Source organism: Scophthalmus maximus, chromosome 8, assembly GCF_022379125.1.
Source record: "Scophthalmus maximus strain ysfricsl-2021 chromosome 8, ASM2237912v1, whole genome shotgun sequence".
NCBI lineage: Eukaryota > Metazoa > Chordata > Actinopteri > Pleuronectiformes > Scophthalmidae > Scophthalmus > Scophthalmus maximus.
The window spans coordinates 3,420,546-3,439,776 of record NC_061522.1 but is presented as its reverse complement, the minus strand read 5'-3'; the positions used below and the strand labels follow the sequence as shown (position 1 = coordinate 3,439,776).

General features: G+C 43.9%; 2 protein-coding genes across 2 annotated transcripts in view; both read left to right on the top strand.

Annotated features, from left to right (window-relative positions):
- The first annotated feature begins 2,924 nt into the window (after positions 1 to 2,924).
- On the top strand, positions 2,925 to 5,678 carry LOC118312953 (dynein axonemal light chain 4). The gene is made up of 4 exons (XM_035638052.2): positions 2,925 to 3,363; positions 3,894 to 3,973; positions 4,302 to 4,385; positions 4,563 to 5,678. The coding sequence occupies exons 2-4, from the start codon at positions 3,902 to 3,904 to the stop codon at positions 4,725 to 4,727; spliced, it is 321 nt and encodes a 106-aa protein (XP_035493945.1). The 5' UTR covers positions 2,925 to 3,363; positions 3,894 to 3,901; the 3' UTR covers positions 4,728 to 5,678.
- Positions 5,679 to 12,333: 6,655 nt separating this feature from the next.
- LOC118312129 (extracellular serine/threonine protein kinase FAM20C-like) overlaps positions 12,334 to 19,231 on the top strand; it is a 34,243-nt gene continuing 27,345 nt past the window's right edge. Inside the window, exons 1-7 of the mRNA XM_035636469.2 lie at positions 12,334 to 12,785; positions 13,291 to 13,466; positions 15,876 to 15,954; positions 16,799 to 16,891; positions 17,084 to 17,199; positions 17,321 to 17,501; positions 18,169 to 18,278. Coding sequence (XP_035492362.2) covers positions 12,334 to 12,785; positions 13,291 to 13,466; positions 15,876 to 15,954; positions 16,799 to 16,891; positions 17,084 to 17,199; positions 17,321 to 17,501; positions 18,169 to 18,278 — 1,207 coding nt within the window. The remainder of the gene's footprint in view (positions 12,786 to 13,290; positions 13,467 to 15,875; positions 15,955 to 16,798; positions 16,892 to 17,083; positions 17,200 to 17,320; positions 17,502 to 18,168; positions 18,279 to 19,231) is intronic.

The following is a 19,231-nucleotide window of genomic DNA, read 5'->3' as shown; positions in this document are numbered from 1 at the left end:
CCACGATGGTTTTCCATCTCTGGTCGATCTCGCCTGTGTCACAGCTTGTTGGAGGGGTCACATGGGGTCCTCCCCCTCCTCCCCTCCCCGACCACGTGCTTCCTCCGCTGTTGAATTATAGATGCGCCTTGATTGCCTCCCTCTGAGGCAGGCGGACGTCATGGAGAATCCCTCGTGAGACCGACCGCCTCCACCTCGTGTATACACACAACCATACGCCGACTTAAATGTTAATTTCGACAGCAGAACTTCATCCCTTTCACTATCTTTCTCCAATCTCTTTGTTGTTCACATCCCCCCGCGCCGCAGAAAGACGCCCCTCCCTCGTGGCGACGGATGGATCGTATTCTCGCTGCGACGCGCGTGTGCCTCGTCGCCGCCGGCTCTCCAATCGAGCGAACTCCAACACATCCTCCGCATCCCACGCTGTAATTTCCCCATCGATCAGCCCCTTCACCTTGAACTGCTTCATGCTCAAAAACCTGCCTCCCGTCACCCGAGCTGTTGACGTTAGAGCGTCTTTTCTCCATTATTACTGAGGACAAACTGTTTATCCAACGGTTTCCCCTCACGATGAATGTACTCTCCTCAAGGTATTTATACCCGAGCCACCTCCACCTCCCTTTCATCCCTCTCTCTTCACCTGTCGGCAACTTTTTCACTCCACCTTGTGCAGGAAAACACCTCCGCCTCCTTCTCTCGCCTCTCGCTTTTTGACATTCTTGTTTCAGCTTCATACCTTCCAGCCCTCTGGCACTTTCCTCAGCGAGTTTCTCACCTGGGTATTTAATGCTTCCCCTCTCTCTCTCTCTCTCTCTCTCTCCATCTCGCTCCTTCTGTGTATTTTAAGATGTTTCACACTTGATCCAAGCCGACGGGCACACAACCATATGCATGAGCCGCGTTCATCAACATGATACCACTGCCAAAAACACAAACATGTTAATGTTTGCACTAACAAAAAAAGGGAAACAGACGATTGTTGAGAAACACAGCAAATTCTTACATAATACATACTTGAACTATGTATTCATGCACTTCATTAACCGTGTAGTACAGTAGCTATCGTTCCGTGCAAACAGTCCGATGCTAATAATGAATGTGATTATACATTCATAATGGGCATTTATCCAAATTAATATTCGGTTCATTTATATTGAAGACATCTGTTCTTCCCCGCGTCTTTTCCAACGTGAGGAACATCATTTTAATTTCAGATTTGAAATGATCAGAATGGTTTGAATCAGTTTCCGAAAAAAGGCCCATCACCATGACAACTGAGAAAAGAAGAATCAATGCACTGATGAGGACTGCGATGTAGGATCAAAATATCTGTGAATATCAATCGAACCTTTGTGAGTCGGGTTTGTTCTGTCAAATTGTATTTATCAACCCGGTCAAATCTTTTCGCAGCATAATCCATAACTGTGGATCTGAGCGAGTGGAGTGTGGAGACGACGAGGGGGCCAGGTTTGAAGTTGTGGTTCACAAGGTGCAGCCTTTTTTCCCTGACTGTCTAAAGAGAAGGAGAGAAAGATAATCATGTGTCTGCCTCTCCGGGGCAGATTGATTGACAATCCCCTCTAATCCAGAGGACGGTCATTGTTTCAGAGAGCAAATTAATCCAGATGTTCAGGCGGGGTTATTCCAGCGGGCGTGCAGAGCGAAATGCACAACCCAGAGTGTCACACAGAGAATCTGGGACTATGTCACTCTCAAAGCTTTGTGGATTTGTTTTTGTGTGCGTGCGAGTGTGTGTGTGTGTGTGTGCGTGCGAGTGTGTGTGTGTGTGTGTGTGTGTGTGTGTGTGTGTGTGTGTGTGTGTGTGTGTGTGTGTGTGGAGCAGACTGACAGTTCTAGGTCAGGACTCTCCACCTGGGGATTCCACCCAGATGCTTCCAGCTGAATGTGGGCTACAGACAGTAAGAGGGCTGATTAGGACCGGTTTTATTCACACAGACAGTTGAGTGACATCTGATTGACTGACAGACAGACAGACAGACAGACAGACTGACTGTCTGACAGACAGACAGACAGACAGACAGACAGACAGACAGACTGACAGACAGACAGATTGACTGACTGACTGACAGACAGATTGACTAACTGACAGACTGACAGACAGACAGACAGACAGACTGACAGACAGACTGACTGACAGACAGACAGACAGACAGACTGACAGACTGACAGACTGACAGACAGACAGAGAGAGAGAGCAGTTCTTTATAAATGTTGGACTCTCTTTATCATATTGCATTAAGTCTTTTTTTTGGATCACAAATTTAATCCAATACATAAATAAGATGGTGCTCTGATCTCCTGAGTTTTGCTGGCCAACTTTTTCCAACATTTGATATTGAATAACCAATGACTAATTCATAATATTCATGGTTTCAAATCACAAGAAATGCGTCTATTGTGCACGTTGTGGTAAAAGATTATTTTACTAATAATTTGGGGGGGATGGGGGGGGGGGATTTCTTAACATTATATACAGTGTATATGGTCAAATAAAGGTCAAATAAAGACATTTAAAAAAATGTAATTTAATTTAATTACTTTCCAATTATCTCCTTTGTGCATGTAATATGCTACATTTATGAAGGAATTATACTTCTCCATTACATGTATGTGACAGTTGTGCTGTCAAATAATTTTTTTATATATTTTTTTAATAACGCCACCCTTACCTGAGTAGTATGACATAAATAAATAAAATATGCATGTATGTAAATATTATATATATATTGTATTATATATGTGTGTGTGTGTATATATATATATGAAATACAAATGTTTCCAATAAAAAAAATGGATGGTTGAAAGGGAAAGGGCGGGGTCACAGCCGCATTCTTCTTCCGGTTGATTGACAGCCTGTCAACCAATAGGGGATGAAGTTAGGCGGTAGTAGGCGGGTCTTTGCACTCCACAGACTGTTGTTTAAAGATGTCTCCCTAACAACCGGAACCGGGAGCCGAACCGGAACCGGAGCTGTTTCTAAATAACCGCTGCGCTTTCATTATCATTCGTCGCGTTTTCCTCATAGATTATTTTTTGTCTCCGTCGGGATCCCGTAGATTAACGACGACACGATGGTCTTCCCTGTGATCTGATTGGTAGTTGGACCCGACGGCGACTGGCTTTGATCCCCGAACTGAACCCGCTAACCGGAGCAGGTTAGCCGCTTAGCACGAGTTACCATGGTGATCTACCGAGGCAGCTAAGCTAGCTAGCTTCGCAGGACGCCAACAAAAAACAAACACCCGGAGTTAAAGCTGAAGTTACCCGGACAACCGCGGACCCTGCTTTCGTAGCACAGGCCTCGGGCCTCGGGAGAAGTTCTCGCTGGACAATCGCCTCGTAAGTAACTTTCAGGTCGCATGTTTACCCTCATTAACTGTCGTCAAAGCCCGGTGTAACCTCGGAGTTTTGTGGGGAAAAGAAACATCCACCGCTAGCATCGAATGTTTGGCTATCGAACAAGCTAGGCCTTGGTAGCCTAGCTGACTAGCTTAGTTTAGCTTGCTAGCTAAACCTGTTAAGCTAATTACGGTTAGGAACGTGACTAAAAACATAAACAACTGCCGGTCCGGCTCACCCGCCAACCTGCCGCATCGTGTTCGTCGTCTACAGGAGGAAGGAGTCGTCTAACTCCGAAGGAATCTGCCGCGAGGTACTCGTTGTAGCTCGCACGCTAGCTAGCTAGCTAGCAACGAGCTAATTGTTGTTAGCCAACCTCGTCCCTAGCCTGAGTTTGTTGTTGTTGTTGTTAGCTACGGATGTGACCGCTCCAGTGGACCGTGCTCGTGGAATACATGGCCCAACACTTGATTCATGCATTTGGTTAACATTTAGAATATTCTTTTTTTAAAAATTTTATTCCTTTGCAGGGGTCGGAATGGCTGGGACTGGCGAGGGGAAGAAGGAAGAGGCCGACTACAAGAGACTGCACTGCTTCCCCCTCATCAGGGTAGGAGAGGAGTGGGACATAGTTACTGGATGCAGGACAAAAAACAAAGATAAACGCCATTAAATTTGACTTAAAATGCAGGCAGATACACTGTGACTGACTCACTGTGTCACCAATGACATTACAATGTCGCTGCAATTGGCCTGAAAATTGTCCTTGTTTAATTCTTGTTGCTCTCTCACGGTGTGTGTGTGTGTGTGTGTGTGTGTGTGTGTGTGTGTGTGTGTGTGTGTGTGTGTGTGTGTGTGTGTGTGTGTGTGTGTGTGTGATGGAACATAGAGATCCAGACAGGAAAGTACAAACCCCTCATCATTTGTGTGGTTCTCAGGAAACGGACATGCCAGAAGAGATGAAGGTTGAGACCATGGAGCTGTGTGTCACAGCCTGTGAAAAGTTTGCCACCAACAACGAGGTAAGTGTGCTGTGCTGTCGGTTTTGTTGCTATGCTGTGTCTATAGTGATGGTTTCTGCATTAAATCACTCTTGACAGTTTCTTTTGTGTCAGGGATTTGTTTCAGACTTTTAATCCCGACAACAAGTGAATATTCTCTTTTGATTGTTTTTCTTTTTGTTCTCGCCGTCTTTCCAGAGCGCGGCGAAGATGATCAAGGAGTCCATGGACAAGAAATTCGGCAGCTCTTGGCACGTGGTCATCGGCGAAGGCTTCGGCCTCGAAGTCACGCACGAGGTGAAGAACATGCTCTACATGTTCTTCGGGGGGAGCCTGGCCGTCTGTGTTTGGAGGTGCTCGTAGCACCTCCCACTGGCCTTGCATCTCCCTCCGCCCCCCCTCCTCCCACTATGTGCCGTGGTCACTGGGCTTAGGGATGAACGCTGGCCACCAACCTACCAGATGCTGGTAACACTGGTGCCGCGGGCAGGTCAGTTTGTCCCACACTTACCAGCCACTGTGGAAGATAATAAAACCACCGTTATCAACATCTCGTCCAGTTAAAAAATGTAGTTGGCAGGGAAAAAACTACTCGAAAGGGAATTTCGAGAGCGGCAGTCACTTTGACGTTAACGTAGCTGACGTCTGTCACTTCTGTCTTTTCTTTTTCTTTTGACGACGTATCCACGGTCCTGAACATTTGTGAGTATGCATGTGCAAGCAAGTTCAACTTTTACAAACAGTACAGCCAGCCAGGGTTTCCAAAGTCCTTTACCCTCATTCCTCTTCAGGGAGCGTGCGTGTGTGTGTGTCTATGAGAGCGAGAGAGAGAGAGAGAGAGTGTGAGTGTATGTCAATATGTTTGTGTTGGACACAGTTTTTTTTTTCTCAAATAACACTTCATTGTCAGCTCCCTCTGCAGTTTTTTTTTTATGCGCGTGTGTGTGTGTAACGTTTTACAGTAGTCTTTCTCTCTCTCAAGCCATGCTCGTCTTTTTAATAAGATTCGTAATATTTTTTAACGTGTACATATTTTGGATGCGACTTGAAAAGACTTCTTTCTAAAAAGACCAGTGTCGTCTTCTTACGACGGAAAAAAAGGCTCAGAGTGTTCAACGAGCCAAATGAACGCTGAAACCCGCTCCGCTCCGTTAAAAAAAGGCGTTTGTAATAATCCCCAACAAGTTTTCACCCGCGGAGTGAAACGAGCAATGTGATTGTTGTCACGGCGATGCCGGTGTTAATGATCCAGGGCAATGGACCATTATATGTGAACTGACCTGATTGTTCAATAAACTATGAAATGTGATGAAATAGGAACTTTCAGATTTTGTTCTTCGCAACATTTGTCGCTGGATTTTTACATTAATAACAACGCAGGTAAAATTCATCAGAAGCAAATGCAATTTTCACGAACCCTGTGGGGGAGAAAATAATAGCTGCTGCAGAGGTGGAGGGGATTTTTTTTTGGTGAGCTGAAAGCAAATTGGAATTTGTGTATAAGGCGTCTGATTGATTTATTTTTCTTCAAACAATTAATGCAGTTACTGAATCATTAGTGACTGCTCCTGCATTGCCTAGAGTCAAATGACACGTTTGTTTTAATGGATGGATAGATTTTGAGGTTTTGAGTGTTAAAAAAAAAAGAATAAATGTGCCTGGTTTAAACTGAGGAATAACATGCCAGCAACTGCTCTTACAACGTTTAAAAAAGAAAGAAATATACACAGAGGAGGATGCTTCCAAAAATACCTGACAAAGGTTTATGTTCCTGAGGAAAAAATGTGTAAATGATGGAGTGTTGGGGACTTGTCAAAATGACTGATGGAAACTGCGCCTGAGAATCTGGAGAGAGTCGCGTCAAACAGATGGTTCTCAAACTCTTTCAAATGTAATTTTCCTCTAAAGTCAATTTGAATATTTTTCGGGGGGGTGAGTTGCTCAAAGTGTCTTTGCAGAGTTTCTCATTGACACCAAGAGGCAAAGTTCTGTGGCATCAGTCAGGGAGTTAACGTCATTCACTTTGAATGCTGCTCCATGTCGGTTAACATCAGTCTATATAGACCGGTTGGTCAAAAACACGGGAAATTGAACATCACCATCGTGTTTTATGATGCATTTTTACAATAATTAAAGGTGATATGAAATAAATTGACTACTCAGCTTTCCTTTAGGTTTGGAGGTTGTTTCCCTCTCAACTCTATTGTTTTTTATTGAGTAAACTACTGAACCTAAGGAGTAAAACTCAGTTAATATTGTGCATGATGTGTAAATGTAAACATGTAGGGCTGCAACTAACGATTCTTTTCACTATTAATCGATATAATAAACTCGCATTTTAGACAACTACACATGTGGAGCCCAGATGGAGGAGGTGACAGTTTCCAAGTTTCAGTCAGGTCCATCGGGTAACGAAAAAAAATATTGTGACGTTAAACTTCTATAAACATCATTTGAGTTGACCGTTGAATAAGTTAGACTCTAAAGTTGCATCTTTAGATATGTTGATTTTTTTTTAAGTGCTGCAGATTGTAGCTAAAAGAAAGATGTGTCCCAGAAAGATATATATTTAAAATTATGTAATTGATTTGACCATGACAGTGCAGAGGGCATTTTGTCCCAGCGGTGGGGGCAAGGAGGCTGACACCATTGACAGATAAGTTAAATCTGGCAACTTCACCCTGAACATTTCGAGTACAAACACTATGACCCCAGATAAGGTCAGTCTGATCTCAGGCATCACCCTCGCCAATTCCCCTCTGGTCACAGTTGTCGCTAAAACGTCTAATCTTTACAGGAAACGGTCACAATAATATCTCTCTAAAACCATACAATTTAGTAAATGTACACGTACATATCCAACAATTTAGTTATACGGAATCTTTGACTTAATATCCGAGAGCAGCCCGAGATCAAGAGCTGTTTTGTTTCTGTGAAGTTGGTCAACATTAACATTTTCAGGGCAAAGGTTCCAATTCCCCAAATCTTCGGAGTGCAAACAACCACACTTGTTTGAATTCTCTGGCTCGGTCCTGGAGAAAAAAGGTCATAGTTCCTTCCAATCCAGAACTCACTCAAGAGGGGTAGATATTTTTATTAGCCTTTTTATTCCTCTTCAATTTGGTGCATACACCATCCCGAATTTCTGACCCATTGACTCATTTGAAACCCTTTTAAATCTTTTTAAAATATAGTAAAATGTTGCCATGATAGTTTTGTGTTGTCACTGCCACAGTGAACGACCAAAAGTCGACATGTCCCAGCTCATGGCGATTCACGTTATCGTCGGAACTATGGTAAATACGACTTGGAAATCGCACACAAACAACTCCCTTAAGTCGTTATCACGAGCGGGGAAGTCAGAGAGATACTTTTGATACCCGAGTTCCCGAGTGTGAGTGACCGGAACCTTTCAACAATGGCGGAGAAGAGGAACATATTCAGTATTGGATGGTACGTAAATCTTTATTTTTAACAGTGCAACAATTCGTTCTGACAACAAAGCGCTTGAACATGACGTTCCCGTGGGGAAGTAGGATCTAGCACATGAAGGCAGCATGAGTAGCAGCCCCGGTGTGAGAATCACTGGCTCGGATATATATGTTTTGGCATTTCTCCATCCTGCCGACATTTTTTTAATGACTGAAATGGGTTTGAGGCTGGCGACCTGTCCAGGGTGTACCCCGCCTCTCGCCTAATGTCAGCTGGGTTTGGCTCCAGCCCCCTGCGACCCTTAAGTGGATAAAGCGGTAGACGATGGATGGATGGATAGATGGATGGATGGAAATGGGTTTGACATAGATGCATTTGCCAGATTTTCTTGGATATCCAGCCAAAGTGATACACTCGACTGACGGCCTTCACCCAGATTTACCTGGTCGGCCTACCTGCTACGTGTGATCCTGCACATTCTGCCGTTTTCTGTGACAAAACCCTTCCGATATATCCAGTGGGTCTTGTGTCAGTAAACACTGTTCCAACTCCCTGCGATTCGTCTCATTCATTATTCACCTCGGACGGCCTTTATATATCTCCTCCCCATCTCGCCCGTGACTCTGCTCAGTGCCCTTATGAAAAATTCATACAAAGAGCCACAGAGCCGCTAAAGTCTCGGCTATAGTTCGCTCACTGGCAACACTGAAATGCTCTCTTCCCCCAGTGAAGCAGGATGGTCATCCTGCCGTAGAGAGGGGCCCCTGAACTACTGAACCCAGATGGTAGACATGGTGCAGGAGACGATGTGGCGGAGATGATGAGGCCGGAGGCCGGCGGAGAAGGCTGGCGAGACATCAGAGCAGGGAGACAGAAACACGAGGATGATGATGCTGATGATGCTGATGATGATGATGATGATGGGAGCCAGGGGCTGGAGACGTAGCAGAAGCAGAGCTGACTATTAGGTAGTGGGCTTGATCATAGGGATGAGATACATCTACTTCCACCCAGACAACTGACAGAGAGAAGACACAATTATTCCCGCTTTGCTTATTATACGCTGAACCAAACGAATCCGGCATTACGTTGTCCTGGTGTCAGATAGTAGGCTGGCGTTACTGAATCACAGGTAGGACATGTAACACAAAGGGCGTCGACGTCTGTCCCTCTATGCCAGCTCTCGTTTTTGTGCAGAAATCAATTCAGCTCTGTGATGACCTTCCCCGGATGTTTATTGCCATAACTACGGTCCCCCCCACATTCTTTGGTTTTACCCTTAACACAGGACGGAGAGGTGGAACAAAGGAGCAAACACCCCCACCAGACGATTCAGAGAGAGATGCAGAGGTGGAGTAATACAGGTTTGTCACTATGAGATCCAATGTGCAGATGGAAACATTGATCAACGCAGTTTCTTCTCCACACTTTTCTCTCTGCTTATCGAAAAAATACATCTCAAGGCTTTAGTGAACAATGAGCGCACAGTAGTCAAGTTTCATGTCCATTTATATATATGTATATATAGGTTTTTTGGCATTTTACATTTTAAGATTTAAAGTTAACACACATAATGACTGTCCAATGGCTCATAACATCAATATTAATATTTTCAAGCTCCAAAGAAATAAAATGCTGAATGAATAAATAGAAATGAATAGAATGTATTTATTTGTCATCATAAAGCATTTCTGTGTAGGACACAGTACAAACATAAGACACGTACAGCAGTCCACATATTTAATTTAAAAATGATTTCATTCATCAAACTTCCATAGTGATTTAGAAAAACTCGTACAGCAGTTTTGTTAAACCCTCTTCATTCTACAATCACGTCGGTGTGATCGAAATCACGTGCTCTTGTGTCTTGTTTTTTTTGTAAGGGTCAAACATGTTGATTTACTTTGTGGAAAATGAATCATCCGCTTTATGTAGGCAATCACAAACATGTGGTCTAGAAAGGCAAAATCAAAAGCATTCAGAAATGGACAGAAATAGAAAAACAGAAATTATTCATGAATGGTTGAATTGATGAACATGACCTCGCTCAGGTTTCTTTACAGGAGTTAGTGCCGGTGGCAGGTTAGTGCTTTAACTGTTGTAGTTCCGATTCGAAGCATCTGTCCCACCACACTGACCCAGACTTTACTTTCTCGAGGGGAACACAAAGTCAGACGTCGTCACCGGTCAGTAGATCAACTGACAGATTCTCGTGCTGAGTCGTGATTGGCGGACACCACCCCCCCCCCCCCCCCCCCCCCCAGTGCTGCGCCCGTGTCTGTAATAAATGAAATGAAAGAATCTGCAGGTGATTAAAAGAAATGAAAGTGAGGAGGGGCGACAGAGGACGTCAGAAAGAGGACGGGAGGGATACATTTTTCATCTGAACACCGCTTGTGGGCCTTTTTAAAATTGAATTGAGAAACGAGAAGCACGGCCCAATATTAATGAGTGTGTGCGCGTCTCTCGTTATAATAGACCACAGACTGTAATAAAACGGGCGGCGTAAGTTTTTGGGGGGAAAAATGGAGCAGAGCGGTGAAATGACGCGAGAGGAGGAGGAGGAGGAGAAGAGAGGGCGGGGAGGATGAAAGATGTGGATCAGGCCTCAGACAGCTTCTTTATAACACATCAGCATGAGACACAAAACTGAGGCGCTTATTAAAAAAATGTAGGATGCCCAGAAGGGGGGAAGAGAGGGAGGTGAGGGTTTGTCAGGCTGTTTGGATTCCCGTTGTCCGATTTGATTTCCAACCAAATCGCAAATTAAAGGAACCAAAGTATGAAAGTGAAATTGTTTGTTTTTTTAAAAACTGCATCTTAACAGTGGCGGAGAGGGTCACAGAATACTACGCCTACGCCGCGCGCGCTCTCGATGAGTCATTCAATCAAAGCGCGGACAAAACAAAACTCACGTAAAATGTGAACACGCGGGCTGCAAGGCCGCACGACGCTGCATCCTCGGTTCAATCAACTGAACGTGTCAAGAAGAGCACGACCATTTTGAATGAAACAAGTCAAAGCGGCATGGTCAGCGTAATGCAAATCACAGCAGTGGTTATTCCTTCTCACCGAGAAAACAACATCAACAACAACAACAACAACAACAACAACAAATGCACTTACCTTCCAGCAACATTCGTGTTTTGCTTCATTTGCAAAAGTAGTGCGCCGCTTTTGCCCAGAACATCCATGTTTTATGAGTGCCGATAAATCATAAATGAACACGACCAGCCGAACACAAGAAAAGCGCTTGTACTGAATCTGTCGAATCACATTTGATCCGATCAATTCGGATGATAGACATGAGTGAGACATTTTTTTTTTAATTCTTTTTTTAGATTTTCTATGCACAGTCAACATTAATAGTCACATTGGGTATGACTCGTGTATTTTGTCAGCCTCTCTCAGGTGTTTTTTCAGGGGTTGTGCTCTGTCTGTGCGCAGCATGTGTAGACACACACACACACACACACACACACACACACACACACACACACACACACTTCACAGACGGCGTTGTGTCCTGCGGGACGCTCCAGGAGGTCTGAGGTGCCCGAATCAAAGTCTCGGCGCAGAGACACACGCCCAGAATATGAAACCACTGTCTCTCGCCCACCGCCTGGTGATGAATCCAATGCTTCGTCCAAACCCTCTAACGGACGACAGATGATTTGGTCCGGGGGCCACTGTGTGTGGCGAGACATGAGGTCAGAAGGTTTGTTGATTCCAACAGCAATACATATCTATATCTATATCTATATATAGATATAGATATATATCTATATCTATATATATCTATAATGCTTATGGAGGTCAAATGATTATTTAAGGAGGACATCTTGTCTCTTGTCCCATGAGTTTAAAACTATAATTCCCTTCCAAATGACCAGATTGTGATTCCTATCCCACTTCTTTTAGACATCAAATACATATATGAATCATTTTATTTTGTTTTTCCAGTGCCTGCAACTGTAGAATAAATTCCACTTTCTGATCACCATCCAAAACAACTTTCACAGCGATGAGAAAAACACATTGATCCGTGTCCGGATCACGTTGACCTGGCGCCGCTCCCAACCTGAGCGGTTGGTTACACAGAGGAGTTCAAACACCTGAGCGGAGGCCACTGGCGTCCGTCGTACTCCAGCGGCCGACGAGTGACGGGAAAGGATTCGTTTGAAGGAAGGAGAGCAGCTGTGCTGTACTGTAAGTTGCATTCATTTTTCTTTCTTGCATTTTCTCTTCACACATGCGACTTTTACAGCGACCTCAGTGAATCGAGAGCAAGGTCAGCGAGGAGGTAGAAGTAGACCGATGCAGACTTTTTAAATAAAAGTGTTCAGAGCTTCTTTTTCTTTTCATCAAGGCCATGTTCTTTGCAATGGTTTTTTCTTTGCTGCTGTTAATTGTGTTTTTTTAAACCATTTTTTACGGCTCTCTCCCATATCCGTGTCCTCGTCACATCACATTCTTCTTCCTCTCCTCTTCCCTTCCACGTGTCCACCTCTCCCGACCTCCTCTCAGCGGAGGCACCATGTGGCGTATGCGCCGTCGCACCCGGACAATCTGTCTGTCCTTGGCCTCCATCACGGTTTTCCTCCACCTCCTCCTGGCGCTGGCGTCTCTCTCCGTCAACCGCGCGCCGTGTGACCCCCCGCCGCCGCCCGAGACCCTCAGCCCGAGGGACGAGGCGCGCACCCGCCGCCGCCACACCCCCGCAGGGATCATTGGCCCAGTCGGGCCACCGGCGGAAGCCGCCCGAGGAGATTCGTCCGGCGTGGACGCCAACGCGGAGGCCAAAGGTCGTGCGCGGACGGCTCCTGCTTCAATCAGCGGAGCTGAGCCGCTGGAGTCTGCGTTGTCGAAACTGGAGGCGCTGTTCGACCATCCTCTCTACAATATGCCCAGCCCTCCCGTCCCCGAAGAGGACTGGCTGCTGAAAGTGAGGCCGAAGATCAAGGCTGCTGAGTTGAGCTCTCAGATATGGTCGGTATCATACAGTTAATGTAAAAAGATGATGGCTCCTTTTGACATCCTCATCTCACTCTTTCCTTAACCAACCCCTCTCGCGTTTGCTCCATGTAACTTATTTCAGCATCTTTCAGGCGCTGTGTTCAATTCAATGCAATTTTTGACCGCTGCTTATTTACCTCTTGGTTTCTTTGCACATGCCATGCGTACATGTACAGTACACGCAGGATTAGGAGCAGCTGCGGAGATTAGAACATTGTGACCTTGTAACATTGTGACAGTTGGACGTGGTTAGTACTTTGTGAGTTGGAGGTTAGAACGTTTTACTATGCATATAGTATATATTATAATGTAACTATGTAAAGGGCCATGATGTAATGTGTACATTGTGATTTGGCGCTATACAAAAAAAAAAGAAAATTTAGTTGAATTGATGTAAATGTGAGTCTGAGAGAACAATATGATGACACACCCTCCTCTGACCTGTTCCCCTCTCTCACCTCCTCCCCCCTTACTCCAGGGTGAGTGCCAGCCAGGAAGGCTACGAGGACGTCCAGTGGAACAGCAGCAGCAGCAGCCACCCGCCCTGGCTGCGCTTCCACCTGGGCATCTCCCGCTGGCAGCTCTACCCTCATCGGGACCCCAACATGGAGGCCCTGACCCAGCAGCTCGCCACGTCCCGCATCGTCAGTGCAGGTGTGACGCGCAGCCTCCGAGTGGTGTTTTCACCCGGGTGACCGGCGTTTGTGCGACCACCACAGTTTGGTCGGAGCAGAGCCACACGGCCTGACGGCGTCACAGCAGCGTGACCCACCGACAGACGACACGAAGGCCGGGTGGTTTTGAAGTAGACGCGGGAGGATCAGAGGCACTTTGCGGGGGTGACTCGGTTTAACCTCTTGAATAAATTAGTGCACCAAAGACTTGCCCTCGGGCGACAATCCGCACAAAAAAATTTAATATATATATATATATATATATATATATATATATATATATTACACAGCGACTTGAAAAGAAGCAGATCTAACGGAACCGTAATTTACCCCTCCAGATCCAAACTGGTGGGGGTGGGCTTCAGAGAGGGCGAGGGTAGGAGGAAAAAAAAGTGTGGGGGGGGGGGGCAGTTGTTGTGACTGTGTGACACCTCAGGTTCATGGATGAGACGTTTCAAATGTAGATGATTCACTTTGAAGTTGATCCCGACCTCGGCAGAGGAATGGACGGGAATACGCGAGCTGCTGGGCAGGTGGTGAACAGATCTGGGCGTGGACGCACGTTTCTTCACAGTTCAACTTCTTCCATGTGATAAACTCGTGAGGACAGGACACTGAGGACATTTGGGTAGGGAGGCCTCATGATAAAAAAAAAGAAAGACAATAGAAGGTATAGTGGTTAGAATAAGGGGTGGTGTTGAAATTGGAATTGGATTTTGAGAGTGAAAAGTAACTTTTGGAAGTATGTTTGGCTGAATAACTCAAGTGAATAACTCAAGACTGAATAACTCAAAAGAATAACTAAGGCCTCAAGAGACACACTGGTAAAAACAATCGGCATCACAAGTGGAGGAGAGCCTTCGTGTCAGCAAATGTACTCATTGTTATCAGTTATGCGGCAAAATCTATTATATATGGTTTGTGTTCAGAACAAAATGGTGTTGCTATAATACAACGGTGTCTGAATAACAGATCTGTACTCTAGAGCTGAAAACAGTTCGTCGCTGAATCGTTTAGTAATGGATTACTATATTAATCGCCAACTATTTTGATAATCCATTCAAAAAAATCGTCAAAATTCTCTGATTTCAGCTTCTTAAATGTGAATATTTTCTGGTTTCTTTGCTCCTCTGTGACAGTAAACTGAATATCTTTGGTTCGTGGATGAAACAAAACATCGTCTCGGTGGTTCTGGGAAACAAGATCGACATTTTTCACCATTTTATGACGTTTTATGTAACAAACAACTACTCGATTAATCGATTATGAAAATAACCGTTAGTTGCAGTCCTACTGTACGCACAGATATAGTTTTTACATGCAGACACTAGCATCAGAGAAGTCATGTCATCTTCCCATTTCATTTTTTCAAAAGTCATATTGCTGTTGCATGAACAAGGGGCGGGGGGAGGTTTTTAAATCAGGATGACGTGAGTGAATCGTCACTCGAACTTGACGAGCTTGGATTAATTTTAAAGGCACAACAGCTTCACATTCTCATCAGTGTAAATCAATTTGAGATTAAGTTGTTTTTATAACAGCAAGAAAAATAAAAAAAACTTTTAAAAAGATAAATATTTTGATGAGTAGAAACAAATGACAGAATGATTTTGTCTCTGTGAATTTGGTTCAGTATCATTTCAGATTAATTCAGAGTTTTTGAGAATAAACTTGAGAGAGTTGAAGCTCATTGAAAAGATGAGGTGTAATCATCATGGTCATCATAGGGCTTAAATAAGGACTGTTTTTGCAAGTTTGTGGTGAGGTCTAAATACTGTTATCTCCCAAAAAATAATTCAAATGTGTTAAAATCTGTGGCAAACAGATATATGCGGATATGATGTACAGAAATTGCATGGAGGATAAAATCCTTTTAACAAAGGTGAATCCATCAAGTGATATACTGTATCATGTTCAGTGTTGAGTCACAAGAGTGAATGCCAAGTGTCGTCACAGTGCAGCGCCAAATATAGCAAAAGAGAAAAACAACGACACCTGTGTGTGTGTGTGTGTGTGTGTGTGTGTGTGTGTGTGTGTGTGTGTGTGTGTGTGTGTGTGTGTGTGTGTGTGTGTGTGTGTGTGTGTGTGTGTGTGTGTGTGTGTGTGTGTGTGTGTGTGTGTGTGTGTGTGTGTGTGTGTGTGTGTGTGTGTGTGTGTGAGATATGCGTGTGTGAGATATGCATCTCCACGAACTCATTCAAGTGTGTTACATCTTCATGGTGACGCACATATTTGCTCTTTATGTGTTCCCCATTAATGGCCAATGTGTTCAGTCACATCACGGTGTGCTGTGTACTGTATGCATGTGTGTGTATGTGTGTGTGTGTGTGTGTGTGTGCACACTGTGTACGTTGTTGCTATGGTAACCTTCTCAAAACTGTTTTTTCAGTGCAGAAGTCTGGGGGGACGCAACTGAAGCTGGTGATGTCATTTCCCAACTACGGACAAGCCATGTTCAAGCCCATGAAGTGAGTGTCGCCAAGTAGGGCCGATCCAACACACTGCTCATCTTACAGTAGAGCTGCAAACAGTCAATCGATTAGTAAAATTGACTACTAAATGAATCGCCAACCATCTTGATAATCGATTAATTAAGATATACCTTTATTCGTCCCACAATGGGGAAATCTGGGCATTACAGGAGCAAAGTGGACAAGAATATATAAAGGAATTTACAAAAAAGGGTTAGTATGTACAAAATTTAACAAAAATAACATTAAATAAAAACAAAGGTATATAAATACTATATACAGAGCAGTAGCAACAGTAGCACATGGAGACTAAATATAAATATTGCACAGTTAGTTATTGCAATTGTAATTAGTAATTGGTTCAAGTATTTTCTGGTTTCTTTGCTCCTCTGTGACAGTAAACAAAATATCTTTGGTTCGTGGACAAAACACGCGGATTAATTGATTAATCGAGAAAATCGATAGTGTTTAATCGATAGTGAAAATAATCATTAGTTGCAGCGCTATATTGTGTGTGTGTGTGTGTGTGTGTGTATTACAAAATATGTCCTTAATAACCCTTTTTAAAAATTGAAATTATGGAAAAGATTGTGATGGGAAACTGAAAAATGTATTATGTCAAGCAAATATTAGGAAGGAAAGTGTCAAAAATAATTCATAAACTGTCTGAGAGAAGATTGGTTTTCCCATTTGGTGGAGTATTTCTGCAGCCGTGCGTGCACATTTAGTTCAACTGCAGCTTGTAATAAAGATCCTCCACTCGACTTGGCTACAGGAGAACCTATAGTTAACGCATGTACGATGACCTTTAAGTTTGACTTGCTGCCCCCCCCCCCGGCAGGCAGGAGAGAGACGACGAAACCAACTACAACCTCTACTACTTCTCCGACTTTGAGAGACACAATGCAGAAATCGCTGCTTTTCACCTCGACAGGTGAGTCGGTCCAAGAAGCCAAACATGGACACGGTGACTGAAATGAATATCATGTTACATAGCTCTGCCTCTTGTATTGTCTCTCTCCTCCCTTTCCATCCTCTGGTTTTCTCTTTTTGCCCCCCCCCCCCCAACTTGTCTTTGTCCTCATCTCATACACTTCTTTGACTCTCTCTCTGTCTCTCTCTGCAGGATCTTGGGTTACCGGAGAGTCCCCCCCGTGGTCGGGAGGCTGGTGGACGTGGTGAAGGAGATCAAAGACATCACCACCGACCGCAAGCTGGCCCAAACATTTTTCACCTCCCCTGGTTGGTACACTGTGTGTGCGCACACACACACACACACACACACACACACACGCCACAATTTTCCCATTTACCCATACCCACCCTCTGCTCTCCATCTCTGTACTCCACCGGCTCCCCCTAGTGGGCAGCGTGTGTTTCTATGGCCAGTGCTCCTACTACTGTTCGACGGAGCACGCCGTGTGCGGTCGCCCCAGGGCCCTGGAGGCCTCCCTGGCCGTCATGCTCCCGGACCTGTCCCTGGCCACCCGGAGGAGCTGGAGGTCGCCCTGGAGACGCTCGTACAGCCGCAGCAAGCTGGCAAAGTGAGTGGATCAATCAGGACTTGTACACGGCTTTTTAAAAATATCAACACATCATAATTTAACGCCGTGCCAAATCTGTTTGTTTTTTTAGATACTAGCAGAGTTGCTATACACAAACAGAAATTTGCCTCTTCCATTAAACGCTAAAAAGCCTGGCAGAGAAAAAATGAAACAGAGGAGACTTTGACCGTAAGAATCAATAGTCTTATTCATGTCTGACTTCTGACAAGTCCTACATGAGAAACATAAAATCAAAGCCGGGGTTATAAGTGTCCAATCTCAAAGGAGAACATATACATGAATAAGTCCATTTGTTTTTACAGTGTGTCAAAAATCACCATTTTCTTCCATTTATGAGTAAAAAACATTTTTTTCCTCAATCTCAGCAGATATACTATAAACCTCCCGTCATTTCTAACCAGCGCTTCTTGTGATCGCCGCATTGCTTGTATCTTGGTTAATAAATATCAATCCTTATCGATGACATGATCATTAATATCATCAAGGTACAGGCATTCATCAGGTGTTTGGATATCCCTGGATATCCCTTGGACTTCTACATTTCGAAAGCAAGAGCAATAATAATAAAAAGCACAGATAGAGGCATATCAACCACATGTTGGTTTGTTGAAGGTAATTATTTTGAATCGACTGATGTCTGTTTCAGGTGGGAGACGCAGTCCGACTACTGTTCCAGCGTGAAGAAGACCTCGCCGTACAACAAAGGCACCAGACTGGTGGACTTCATAGACATGGTCATACTGGACTTCTTGATGAGTACGTTCATATGGTGTACATGTGTGTTATGGAGGCTATAACTGCAGAATGAGAGTTCTGTCAGATATATTGACGAGAAACAGCCACACGTGTATTTAATAACATTACGATGGCTGCAGTCCACTTCCCAGTCCCGGTACTGCACCTGTTGCCTCATGTGGATCAGCTCACTGGGACACTGAACCGTCCCTAATGTTTTTTTTAATTTCACCCAGTGCTTGTGTCCTGCTGTTGGTATAAGTCGACAGGGGGGGAAAAAAGGTCTAATTCACCAGGTCGGGCATTTTTTTCTTAGCAGAGTCTGAAAAGTTACGAGTTGCTATTAATGTTACGTTACAAATGTCCCAGTGAAATTCCGCCATTAGCTGTTGATAAGCAGAAAAAAGATGACAGTGAAGCCAAACAGCTGTGAAGAAAATGCTCAGATTTTTATTGCAAGCAGGATGATGTTATACATATATATATATATGTATATGTATATATGTGTGTGTGTGTGTATATATATATATATATATATATATATATATATGTATATATGTGTGTGTGTGTGTGTGTGTATATATATATATATATGTATATGTATATATGTGTATATATGTATGTGTGTATGTATATATGTATATATATGTACGTGTGTATGTATATATATGTATGTGTGTATGTGTATATGTACGTATATATGTATGTGTGTATGTATATTTGTACGTATATGTATGTGTGTGTGTGTGTATATATATGTACGTATATATATATATACATATACACATATATGTATATATATATGTGTGTGTGTGTGTGTGTGTGTATATGTATATGTATATATATATATATATGTGTACGTATATATACAGACTCCATAAAAACCCACCAAACCCGTGCGGTGTTCAGAGAAGGTGAAACATTGTTCGCACTGTTCGAGCCTCGACTCATTTCGACCTTCAGCCGCAGACACC

What these genes read in the sequence shown, in the direction of transcription:
- LOC118312953 (XM_035638052.2), top strand. Translation starts at nt 3,902, where the DNA reads ATGGCTGGGACTGGCGAGGGGAAGAAGGAAGAGGCCGACTACAAGAGA. An exon ending in ACTGCTTCCCCCTCATCAGG is followed by an intron (nt 3,974 to 4,301) that starts GTAGGAGAGGAG and finishes TGTGGTTCTCAG; the next exon opens with GAAACGGACATGCCAGAAGA. An exon ending in AGTTTGCCACCAACAACGAG is followed by an intron (nt 4,386 to 4,562) that starts GTAAGTGTGCTG and finishes CCGTCTTTCCAG; the next exon opens with AGCGCGGCGAAGATGATCAA.